The following is a 12,481-nucleotide window of genomic DNA, read 5'->3' on the forward strand; positions in this document are numbered from 1 at the left end:
ATGAATTTAACAAAGTTTCATATTACATCATTTAAACTATAAGTCTATCTTGATTTTAGGTAATCATTTATAAATACTTTATTTGATATTAAGCATAACAATATTTTTTTTAATTATGGTTTGTGGTTTTCTTCATTTTTTATTAGAATTAGTTTTTTTGAAAAAATAATAAATTACACACATATATATATATATATATATATATATATATATATATATATATATATATATATATATATATATATGTGTGTGTGTGTGTGTGTGTGTGTGTTGTATTGCTTAAGCCACTATAATTTTTGCTATTGCCACCATAATTTATTTTTATTAATTTTTTTCTTATTTTTTTTATCAAAATTAAATTTACTTTCTATAGAACTTTAAAAAAATGACATACATAAAAATATTAACAAAAATCTTGATTTGAATTTTTAATATATATATATATATATATATATATATATATATATATTGTAGGTGGCAAATTGTAATGGTAGTAGCAAAACCCTACAGATTTATATATACATAAAATAAAAATAATTGAACCATATTTTTATTAAAAAAAAATCATTCTTTCATAGTTTGTAAAATATCTCAAACAATGGTTTAATACTTGATATTTTTAATCAAAAATTTGTAAATGAAAGAAAAAGAAAGAAATGTAATAAACATGTTAGGTTTTTGAGTAATTTTGTGCTTATCTAAAAACATATATATATATATATATATATATATATAAGTGATAATTATCATTTGTATTGCTATTTCTATGAAATTTAATTTCAAAAGAAATTAAACTGTTTCTGCTAGTCACCATCTTAACATAATTTTTTGAGTTTATAAATACATGTATTTGAATTTTTAGTAATACAGTTAATGTGTAAAGAGTTAATAAATTTTTAGCGAAGGAAGAATTTATTTCAAAGAATATTTCTACTCGTTCCGTATACTTATACGAACCAAATCTCAAGTTTTCAAATATTTATTTTTATGCCAAAAACGGCTTTGAAATGGTAATTGAAAATTACACCACAAAGATATTGGATGGTGTTTTTTTTTTCTAAATATACTTAAGACTACGTCCATTTAAATATCATAACTAAAAAAATATCAATAGACAAACTATTTTTGATGTAAATAACTCGTTGCTCGCAGACAAGAACTATGACTGTTTTTTCAACAGCAAAAATAAAGAGATTCCTGGAGATCTTGTGAAGCACAAGTGCTGAAATTTCTGTTCTAGATCACGGCTCAAAGATGTGGAGCGGTGGGGGGGATATGATCACAAAAGCTACTAATGAAAACAATTATATGATAATCCTTCATGTTGCGTAATTCATCAGCTGTTAAAACTTGTGCAAGGGCCTCATGTTCCCGTCAAGAAATCAAGTATTCTGTGAAGTATCAAGACATACAAGTAGCACAAAACTGTAATATAAATCGCCGTCACATTTGAGTGTAAATCTTTAAGCACGAACCAGCACATTAAAATCCATGAAGAAACCACCCAAATGGGACTTGAAGATATTTATAAGATACCGTCTATGAGGATTTAATTACAGCTGATGTGGGCGAGAGGAAAGGGAAAAAAACGGAACCCGCATTTTATGGCAAAGATAGTTACTCAGATGACGATTGTGACCCAGTTTCGGAGTCACGCCACCAGTGCGTTGGAATGGGCACTGAGAATCAATGATTGATCTGCAGAAAGAGAAGCCTACAATACAAGCTTCAGGATCGACTAACATGGAGCTACAGGCTAAAAGAATAACGTGATGAATTCAAAAGATTTCAGGTTGAAAAACCTGTCGTGATCAAGAACAGTATTGGCAAGCGCTATGCTTCACAACTCAAGTCCTTCGACCTTGTGCTTCAGCTAGAAATTACGGATTAATATGGGGTGCTCGGCTTCTATTAGAAGTTCAACAACCTCTCATGGTCCACTCCACTGCCTTCTAGCTGAAAGCCTGCCAATACCCGGGTATACATGAAGCGGCTTGAAAACCAATCGCCCCAACCAGTCGACAGGGCGGAAAGCTTTCCTCGGCATCGTATCCTTCTCTACGGAAGGCTTCAGTGTAAAAAAGCTGTGTATTACTCCTGATAATGTTGGTTGTTAAGGATTCCTGGATGTCGTCAAGCCGGATTCATCTCGCAGGTAGCAGGTTCGATAGACTTGCAGAAATCGAATCCTTTCTTGCAATGCCCAGAATCAACCCGTTGGCTCTCCGATGAGATCCAAACCGACCACTAAAAACGAGATACCTTGAAATAGGAGAAAGTAGAAGTGGATTCCCTGCGCTGAGAGCAAACTCCTGCCCGCAGCAGTCAAAAGCAGGAAAGACAATGTGAGCTCCTTACGATACAGACGACTTCCCTTCTTCTTTGGTACAGGCGCTGGTGCACTTGATTCAGCTTGTTGCTTCAACTGGTCTATACCAGACTCAGATGCCCCTCGGTCCAGGAGAACAGGCGCAGTCTTAACTTCTTTCACTTCGATCAAAAGTTCTGCCTCTGTTGCCGATGGCGGCATGTCTGCTAATCCTTTGGACCCTGATTTCTTAGTGACAACCCATTCATGTGAACTACGTAGTTGGAAAAGACCGGAGATCATGGCGTTGAACTTGGTGACGGACATGGTGTTCTCGAACAGTAGGAAAGGAACAAGGAAAGGAAAGGACTTCGGTGATGGAATAACGTTCAAGAGCGACATGAGTGCTGGAATGTAGCACACAACCCAGGCTGGTAGAGTTGCTTCAGGAACGAACATGGTCATAGGTAGGATGATACAAAACAGTGTGAAGGAATAGAACGGTAGAATGAGCTTTCTCAACAGGAAGAAGAGGAAGATCATATTGAATTTCTTCGACCAGGATATCTGCAAATTTCAACAAAACCAATTCAGGCCTCTGAACCGCAGACCCACGATTCAACAAATGTAACCAAAACTGTCATGTACAGGTCACAAAGTAGCGGAATTATGTTTGAAGTAATCAACAATATTGACAAAGGCGGAAACACACCTTCGCCTTAATGATGTCTGGCAAGGCTAGACGGAAAAGCTGCATGGGGCCAGAATGCCACCGATGTTGCTGCTTGCGGTATGCTTCGTATGACTCTGGAAGCTCGCACAAAGACTGGAGCAGAAAACCACCACCAAGATCCAATAATCAAAAATAGCACAGAAACCTTTTTTCATACATTGACGATTCAAAACCCAAATGTAAATTTCTACATCACTGCTCAGGTTTTTCCAAATCTATTGCTCTCTAAACTACGTGATCAACACCACAGAGCAAGATGAGACTTACTCGGACATCGTTGAGAAAGATAAACTTCCAGCCGTGGAGATGAGCCCTAACAGCGATATCCATGTCCTCCACAGTAGTTCTGTCTAACCAGCCACCAGACTCCTCGAGTGCTTTAATTCGCCAAACGCCCGCGGTGCCATTGAAGCCAAAAAAATTGAGAAAAACACCATTTACTTGCTGCTCAACCTCGAAGTGAAAAGACAAGTTGATGTTCTGGAGGCGTGTAAGCAGGTTCTCATCCTTGTTCACGAAAGCCCATCGGGCCTGCACGAGCCCCAGCTCGGGATTGTCCTAAAAGCAACACAATTCAATTTACTGCAAGTGAATATCCTCCTGAGACATATCAGAATTAAAAACGTCATGTTTACACCTGCTCTGCAATCTTAAATAACTACCCCGACGATCATAATCACATCATGCTCCACTAATCAATTACGGTCCTCAAATTACCTTGAAGTGAGGGATTGTAAGTTTAAGGAAGTCTGATTTAGGTTGAAAGTCAGCGTCAAAGATGGTCACAAACTCATAATCCTTCACGTAGTCGCACTCCATAGCTGATTTCATGTTTCCGGCCTTGTAACCCGTGCGGTCAGTCCGGTGCCTGTAGATTATGTTAATCCCTTTCGCTTTCCATTTCTTTACCTCATTTTCAATAAGCCATTGAACCTCCTCGTCAGATGAATCGTCCAACACCTGGATCAAAATCCGCTCCTTCGGCCAATCAAGCTGACAAACTGCTGAAATCGACTGCTCGTAACACTGCAAATGAAAGACGAAAATATATCCACTCAGGACTCGAACTGTTTAACAGATTGGCAGCGGATCCTGCGGTGAGCTTTTAAAGGGACAGAAATGCTAACATAATTGATCTGTGACCAAAAACGGATTTCAAAAAATGGGATCAGTCACAAACCTCACGCTCGTTGCACATAGGGATCTGCACTAAGCACATCGGGTGGCCCTTGTCCGGTTCCTCGACATTGTCTGACTCGAGAGAGGGGTTCTTTGGTATTGGCTTAATCTTCTTCCACTTGATATACACAGCCCCCATGCACAAGATGATCCGATCCAGGGATTGGAGAAGAAACAACCATATGCAGAAGTCTGTTACCCTCTGGAGCGCCGGCGCAATGTATGAAGCGCGAATGTACATCCACCCCATGAATACAGCATGCGGTAGGCTAGAAACGTTGAGAGTAGACGGCCACTGCGGCACGGAGAATTGCCATCCTAAGGTGTGTGCTCCCACTTCTACGCACAACATGATCAATGCAAAGATCAAGAAGCCTACGATAACCTGAGATAGTTTTCCCTTGGAAAGGTTACCAGATTTGACAACTCCTTTACGGAGAATGAGGCGCTCTTTCACGGCGTCCAACAATGTCATAACACCGGATGCTACCCAAGTCAGGCATCCCACGGCTTTGTTGGCTTTGAGAAGCAACACCCAAGTTAGCTGCTTCGCATTTTTACCCTTCCCTTTGGCTGCTTGTCCACCGCGTAGAGCAGTTGTGGGACTGTCGACCTCCAGCATCTCGAAGTTAGGATTGTCCATCTTCAATACCACCGGCGCACCCCGCTTTGGCTCTTTACCGAACAATTCCGCAAATTCAAACTTCGGCGGCATCTTCCCGCGGGGAGAGTTCAAATTGCTGATGCCAATCTGTTGCTAATGTGTTGAAGTTGAAACTAAAGTTCAACACGGCCGGAATTTATGGGTGCGAATAGCTAGCGAATAACGGGCTCTACCAGGAACTAACACATGCATCAAGCATGAGATTCGTATACGACTAACTTTGAGTCAATGTGGGTAGATGCTTGGTCTAGTAGATGACAAAAGCTGCTTCCATCTCTCCGTGCCTTCCATGCATAGACATTATTCATTCACATCAACCCAGAGCATAACACGAGCCAGTCGACCCGATAGAAAAGACTAGAGACACCTTCGAGGTCACCGCCTTCGATCAAGATCTGTGTCCTCTCCTCTAAACACCCATAAAACCAAGAGCATTGTAGATCAGTGTCCAAAATTGAATCGCGGGTACCAACATGCCTATCCGGATTTGCTTGCAATGCGATCACGTGCAATTTACCTGGCAGGAAGCTGCGGAATGTGTTCCACTCATCTGCATATCCTCTAAGCAATCATCAATAACCGACTACAAACGAGTGCACGATGTCCGAGTCCGTCCCACAGCTTTGTACCTGCAATAGTGGCGGCGCAAGAGGCCGAGGGGCAGTGAGACGCCGTGCAATGTGTCTGAGGCAGGGCACACACGTCCTACAATGCCTTCCTCAAACCATAACGCACACCCCGAGACTCTCTAAAGCACTAGCCCCCGAAAAAACTGTGATTTCCCGCCCCGAAATTTCCGCATCATTCCGTGCCGAGACTCCACGCAAAATTCGGTGGAAATACAAGGCGTGCCGTCCAAAGCGTGAACCTTCCGGTCGCGGCTGGTAATGGCCACCGCCTGACATTCACGTCAAAAAGCACCATAAGCCGCAAACCCCGCCAGAAACTCGGACACCAACCCCCCAAATACAAAATGGGAAAACCTCTAAAAAGATCGCAATGCCCACAAACCTCCAAACTAGCCTCGGACCCACAATCTCGTCAAATCAAGATGATTACCACCATCTTTCCCCGCTCCTTCCTACTCCTTGGTGAAACCTCCTCTCACGTCCTCCACAAATGAAACATCGCGCTGTTTACTGTGTTTGGTCTCGTTTCTCATCTCTGCGACATCTTTAGTACTCTCTCATACTTTTCCGGGAAACTCGATCCCCCTTCACCTCGTCAACGCCATTGGAGCTCTGCCACAGGAGCTCCACCACCACCAGCCTCCTCTTCCACCACCTCGCGAGTTCCCTCGATTCATCACCCTTTCATAAGCAAAATTTGCTGCAGGGGCTCTTGCCAGGAATTGATAAATTCCTGGGTTTCGGTTTCGGTCTCGGTCTTGGTCCCATCATCTCTCCATGCACACGCTCCAGCGCCTCCCCAAATGTTCCTTACCCCCCCACATGGCCCTGCCACCCGGGCACTCATCAGCGCATCTGCAACATCGCAATCCCCGCGTTTACTCCATCGTCGTCCAATTCCTGGGCCCCATTGCCCCTCCCCTCCCCCTCCCTCCTCTTGTTACTTCCCTGGTGAAGAACGCGACCCGCGGCGAAGCGCTTGAGTATTCCGCGTGAGAAGTTTTTATTACTGTAGTTGTCAATTCTCGTTTTCCTCCCCTATTTTGTTCCAATTTCTTTTCTGTTTTTTCGAATTTTGCACTGTGTAAGTTGGATGATCGAGTCCTCTGTCCATCTCACTTGCAATCTGGCATCATGTGCTGCGATCTGCGTGGCTCTGGCGCCGCTGCAGAGCCTCGTCGAACGTCTCTGTTGCAACCTGTTTCGTATGAAAGCTTTCTGAGGGGGAAAAAGCTCCCCGGGAAAAAGTCAAAAGCTTGATGTGGAAAGTAAAAGTGCTACGGTGTTACTGTGGGTCAAATCTAATAACCTTCGGGAGGTAGAGAGCATTTGTTTTTGTTTTTGTTTTTTTATTTTTAACCTCTGTGTTGTTGTTGGTTCCCATTATGTTCGCATAATGGGAACCCCTTTCCTCTTTGCAGCTTTTGGAGTTCCCTATGTCTTCACCATGTCCTTTGCCTTAACTTTTCTAGGAAAGAGTGGCTTCTACAATTTTGCATTTAGGACCTTGAAATCGATGAAGGAAGGATAAGGTGAGAAGGACGAGTTCCCCCGCATGGAAATAATCCACACAAATAAAAAAAACTCCTAAAACCACAAAAATAAATAAAAATAAATAAATAAATCGAAGTTTGATTCAGGCCGTTAATGTTACCAGATTAATCTTTAATCTCCCTTACAAGCTCATAAAGGATGCAACGAGGTCGGAGTAAACAAGCCGCTATGTAGGAATATAATAAATGACAGAATGCAAGGTGATTACTGTGCAATTACATTCATCCATTTACATGGACGATTTAGATGATAAGAACAGAATGTAATCCTTGAAGAGATAGACTCACAGGGAATGTGGTCCACCAGGGCAATCGACCAAAGTACACGATATGACTCGTTTTCCTGAGCATTCCTAACTAACTCCACCCTTCTGGAATTCGGGATCTGGAGGAGGTCCGTATTGAGATGTTGTAACCTAGATTCAGGACTTTGAAATCCCTTTTCGACGGATCAATCTCCAACCCAAACAAAGTTGGATCCCATGGTGTCTAAATTAGGAATTATTGCAAAAGCCCACATGCCCTGTGCATGCAGAGTGATAATCTTGGCTTAAATTATATTCTTCATATTTATTCAAGTTTCCCCACAATCAGGCAACCGACGAAGGGCAGCAGAAAGGTATTCTACCATGCTGCTGCTTCAGCTTCTTCTTCTTCTTCGTTTCCATGGAAGCTCCATTTCCAATGTCTAATGTGGCAAGTATTTGATGTTTGACTTCTGATAACAGAAGCTATGCATGGACTGTAAATCAAACCTTGAAGAAAGGAATACTTGTCTCGAACGTACCGACAAATCCCAGAAAGTCAAACCAAAAAACCTAAAAAGTAACGAAAAGTAAAAGTTTCGATGAGGGGTGGACCAACCAACTCCTTGGAGCACAGCTTTCTAGCTTGAGTGTTTATGTGGGGCATTGCTTTTTAGCTCATGTGTAATTTTAGGGCACAGTTTTGCAACTCACCCTAGGAGATGATCAAAAATAAACTTACGAAATGAAATGATGTATAAATGGTAGTAAAATATACAAATACAAACAAACCTAAAAATCGAATGGCTCTGAGCTAGTAGGGTGCATTAGCGATCCCCCAATCTATGCTTATCTAAATTAATGCTAAGCTTGATTCTAGCCTAATAAACTAGTTGTCCCATTCTGTAAATAAACTAATGAACGAATAAGGAACTCGAGTTTTCCTTTTCTTTTTCTGTTTCCTTTTCTAGTGAAGGATGTATGAGGATTCTACTTCTTCCTTTCCCACACCGGAATCGCAGCTACCTCGTTAATGAAACCAGGAAAATGCCGAGTGATCCTCTTCAAGCCTTCGTAATTGGGCTAAGAACCTGACCCGGTCCGGGCTTAATCCGAGTATTGAGAACTGGACCTTGCTCTAAGAAAAAGGGTAGAGAGGTCGGCACTCCAAATGTGATCATCAGCATTCTGTTGCGATATCATTCTGTGGCTCGAGGCCAGTGGATTCATTGCGACCAAGACTTGTGGTGAAAAGGCCAGTTGCAGATGGCCAATTTATGGGGGTGCAGTAAAAGGAGCTTCAGTACAGGTGCGGGATCTTACACCTTGCAGCAGCAGAGGGCACCCTGTATTTATGCTTTCAGAAGGGGAGTTAGGTGTCGACAATTAAGGAAGGGAGGGTGAGGGTGTCGTCAAGGATGGATGCGGTAACTCAAGGAGCACGGTTTGCGAGGACGAGAAGCGCTGGAACCCTCCAAGTATGCCATGCCAAACGTGGAACCTGCAGCTCTGTTGCAATCTGCCCCAGGTGAGTGGTTTAAAGATTTCTGACCCATCTAGCCAACAGTGGAATCACGCACTCTCTCTCTCTCTCTCTCTGCTACTATCTCTTTGTGTGTGCCACCGGCTTGGCTCTGATAAAGAAGCGTACGTGTTGCTCATGGAGTTCGTTCCCTTGTTCAGAGGGTTTGAAGTGTTCGGGCAAGTGGGTTTTTGCTCAGCTGGTCTGCACAGATAGTACCGTTAGTAATTAACTCGTGGTGGATTCAGTAACTATATGACAGATAACACACATCGTGTGTGCGCGACAATGCCACGCAGACAACCAGTTATCAAGTCTTAAAAGAGTGCGCAATCCAAAATCCTTCAGGATGTAAGTTGTGACTTACAAATACGTTGTTAAGTAAGTGGAGTAAGATCTGGGTCCGAAAGGAATATTCCAACCGCCGCTAGCAGAGCCTCGACTTTCTTCAAAAGAGAGAAGCTCTTATTCGCAAGCTATAGGACGCATTTCCCTGGGTCTGACACAGGCACATAAAAGCAAAGAAAACTTCGTTCCGCACAGACAACCTTCTGTCAATCAGAACGTTTTGCCCTAGCCTTGTCTACCTTTTAATACTAACTCCACGGTTCAAACCCCCTGAGACCCACGAGGTTAGGCAGGATATTTTAAAATTCGGATTGACTTGCTATTATTTGTTTATTTATTTCTTGGCACAGTAGGGGATAATGAATTTGGAGTTAAATTTCTGAGACCACTACTGTTTATCAGGGTGCTCGATGAACCCAAGCCGCACCAACAGCAGCATGCAGCATGTTCGAATGAATGAACTTTCTAACATCATGAAGTTTTCTCTGCATGTCCGCCCCTGCAAGCACTGATCGAACACCAACTTTGATACCTAAGGAGCAGGATTCACACAAAACTGAAAAGCAGGGAAGAGACAGTGCACTTTTCATATTGCCAATGTCTTCAGACTTAATGCCAACATTCAGGTAGTCGATACGCTCTTGCATATACCCGTAGAAGTGCTCTGGCTATCACAAACTGCATATGCATGAACTTGAAAAGAGTCAAACATCCCGTTCAGATTTGAGGGTAGGACTCGAATTTCGACAAGTTAGGTCTCAAAATACTGAAGAAAGGAGACCGAAGTCCTCTACATGCCCATTTTTTATGAATTATGTTGATGTTGTTGTTCAGTCCCCGATCCATTGTAAATTCATCTATGAAACTATGGCACCTCAATGTAGCCATATCAAAACAATATCACTTCAAGGAAATATTTTCAAGCTTCCAATTTTTCCACAAAGGGAGCAGAAGAATAAAAGGATTTTAAATAGCTTTACACACCATTATTCAGATACTGCTCAAATGGGCAGTCAATGCAAGCTCTACCACTGCACGTAAACCATGTTTCGAGAACACTTAAAAACCGACGACCTCTAAACCCAATGTAACAAAAGACTACCATAGCAGGAGTAGATTCTTTTCTTTTGAATAAAATTAGTGTTTACCTATTGCGATCTATGTGATTCCAGAAATACCCCATTTTCCACATTCCATGACTATATCGTAGTAATACTAAATGTCTAAGACCTCACTGCCCACCAACCGACTTTGAAGTTAGCTTACAAACTTAACGGAATCCCTGCCCGCTAAAAACATCTGTGAAACTGTAAATTCCTTGATCGTCCCAACTAATACCCCTCAAGAGTCCCACAAAAAAATATTCATGTTCTCGATCACGAGGTTCATTTTCGCTGCGGACTACAAATCGTAGAATGCTATCTGAGAGGCACACCAGTATAAGGGAATTAAGTCTACGCACAGGAGTTGGAATCATACGCTCATCCAGGAAGTTCCCTTCCAATCCAGAGTTGTCTTGTACAATCGCCCGCAATTGGGAACATAGGATTCGAGACAAATCATCCACACCAATGGCTATGGAATGATGTGCACAAGAAAGACAGCTCATAGTGACTTGGACGAAGCCTACGTGAAGAGAAACAGGGCTTATCGAAATTTCCAACTTCCAGAATTCGGAGGTAAAAGGATAATAAGTTCGATGATTTGCTGATATTCGCAAATTTGCTAGCGCAGGATGGACAATCAATGTAGCTATAACGTCCTCAATGAAGTAATCAGATCGATGGGCTTTTCTAAGTTCTACAAAAATATGAGGTACCAATCTACAGATAAAAGTATTTAGCTGCCACGATTATGGAAAGCCAACGGTTGCTTTGAATGCATCCGATTGCAATTACACTGTTGGCACCGTGGACTTTGGTGTCTTCGACGAGGAACTGAAGCTTCCAAACCTTGAAACCATTCAATCGCACCCTTGTTCTGTCAAATCATCTCCCTGCAAAACGCTCTACCTAAATCTGAACCTGCAATTCCTTTGGATTATTTCAAACGGCCATGAGGAGTGCTCTTGTCCATGAAACGATGCTTTAAGGAACATTTCCCACTTCTCATCGTTAACAATGACCTCACAATCTAACGATACCTCACTCACTTCCACGAGGAACTCGAAAGTTCCGAAAGGCCTTCATCCTAACAGCAGCATCCTGAGAAAAGCCAGGAAAACCTACTCCGATGAATAGGTATTGGAAGTGGTGAAGAAGCGAAGAAGTAGAGTAATTGCAAATGCTGTGATCATATAGAACCCTTACAAACACCCTCCTGAGTTACTTGACAACCGCCACAATCCTCTTCATGAGAAGTCTGTCATAATCTGGTAGCAGCAGCTCTCGAATAGTTGCCCCTGCAAGACGGTGAAAGTGCAAAACATCCCTTCGAGGTTGGGAAAGACCCTTGGAATGCAGTAACCCGCAGACTGCTCCGACCCCAAAACAACAACCGCTCTCTGTATATCGTCGAAGACTCGGTGGAGTTGCAAATTTGGGAGAAGACGGCGTTGAATCTTTGAAATTCGCGTAGACGCCGCTTCACCAACACAGCCCTTCGGCGACGATCCCGAGAAAGCTCAGTGAGGTTGAAAAAGGTTATGGGAAAATTTTGGTGAATACTTTTCCGGGTGTCCTTTTGCTTGACTTGGGAAGAGGTTGCTTGGTTTGAAGCGACTTTAAAGTAGCAAAGAGTGGGCGATTACTTTAAATTTCAGCCATAAAATGTCGAACTTCCATGATGAAAAACATTGGCACATGAGTGTCCTTGCTTTTCTTTTTTATTAATTATTTAGATTATTAAAGGTTGCCAATATTGAAATTAATATATATTTTTTAATCTGTTTCTATTTTACATCTATTAAAATGCAGTGTTATTTTACTTATTGCATTTAGTTTAATCCTCAAAGCATCAACAATCATGAAAATACAATATGTATATAATGACTCAAAAAATTATTTCAATGTTGACATATTTTGGAAAGAATAGTGTATTACAGATGAATTGTAGTGAATAATGACAGGTGGTTTGTATAAAAAATAAAGTATTCTTTTATAGCTACCAAATGAGCCTAGGTTGAAAAGAATCCATTAGATAATTGTAGAGCTATGACCAATTCAATTTTGAGTAGTAATGAAACATTTTTTAGAGTGTGGTATCCAATTACATATCAGTACTTTGTAGAACTTCTTTTGGCCTTGATAATTACTTCCAACCTCCTACGCATACTTTCTATTAACTTTTGGCACAAAATTG

General features: G+C 41.8%; 2 protein-coding genes and 1 long non-coding RNA gene across 7 annotated transcripts; 1 reads left to right on the top strand and 2 right to left on the bottom strand.

Moving 5' to 3' along the window:
• Positions 1–1,487: 1,487 nt before the first annotated feature.
• LOC112287030 (putative xyloglucan glycosyltransferase 8) lies at positions 1,488–6,199 on the bottom strand. 3 transcript variants are annotated; one of them, XM_090253186.1, is made up of 7 exons: positions 5,944–6,199; positions 5,514–5,782; positions 4,222–5,293; positions 3,759–4,067; positions 3,309–3,599; positions 3,021–3,134; positions 1,488–2,875 (listed from the first exon to the last, which is right to left on the bottom strand). In XM_090253186.1, the coding sequence occupies exons 3-7, from the start codon at positions 4,933–4,935 to the stop codon at positions 2,210–2,212; spliced, it is 2,094 nt and encodes a 697-aa protein (XP_090109312.1). In that variant the 5' UTR covers positions 4,936–5,293; positions 5,514–5,782; positions 5,944–6,199; the 3' UTR covers positions 1,488–2,209. The 3 variants fall into 3 exon arrangements, with proteins under 3 accessions (XP_090109312.1, XP_090109311.1, XP_024385396.1); XM_090253185.1 differs by having other exon boundaries at positions 5,896–6,160; XM_024529628.3 differs by lacking the exon at positions 5,944–6,199 and having other exon boundaries at positions 5,402–5,556.
• A 1,848-nt stretch (positions 6,200–8,047) lies between these two features.
• LOC149988377 (uncharacterized) lies at positions 8,048–11,777 on the bottom strand. The gene is made up of 2 exons (XM_090253187.1): positions 9,201–11,777; positions 8,048–9,037 (listed from the first exon to the last, which is right to left on the bottom strand). Exon 1 carries the CDS (start codon positions 10,788–10,790, stop codon positions 10,452–10,454), a length of 339 nt encoding a protein of 112 aa, XP_090109313.1. The 5' UTR covers positions 10,791–11,777; the 3' UTR covers positions 8,048–9,037; positions 9,201–10,451.
• LOC149988378 (uncharacterized) lies at positions 8,495–10,157 on the top strand. 3 transcript variants are annotated; one of them, XR_016504771.1, is made up of 2 exons: positions 8,495–8,839; positions 9,082–10,157. It is a non-coding gene; the product is annotated as an uncharacterized LOC149988378 (long non-coding RNA). The 3 variants fall into 3 exon arrangements; XR_016504770.1 differs by having other exon boundaries at positions 8,542–8,839; positions 9,688–10,157; XR_016504772.1 differs by having other exon boundaries at positions 8,712–8,839; positions 9,584–10,157.
• Positions 11,778–12,481: the final 704 nt, after the last annotated feature.

This window comes from Physcomitrium patens, chromosome 9 (genome assembly GCF_059467195.1).
Source record: "Physcomitrium patens ecotype Gransden chromosome 9, ASM5946719v1, whole genome shotgun sequence".
NCBI lineage: Eukaryota > Viridiplantae > Streptophyta > Bryopsida > Funariales > Funariaceae > Physcomitrium > Physcomitrium patens.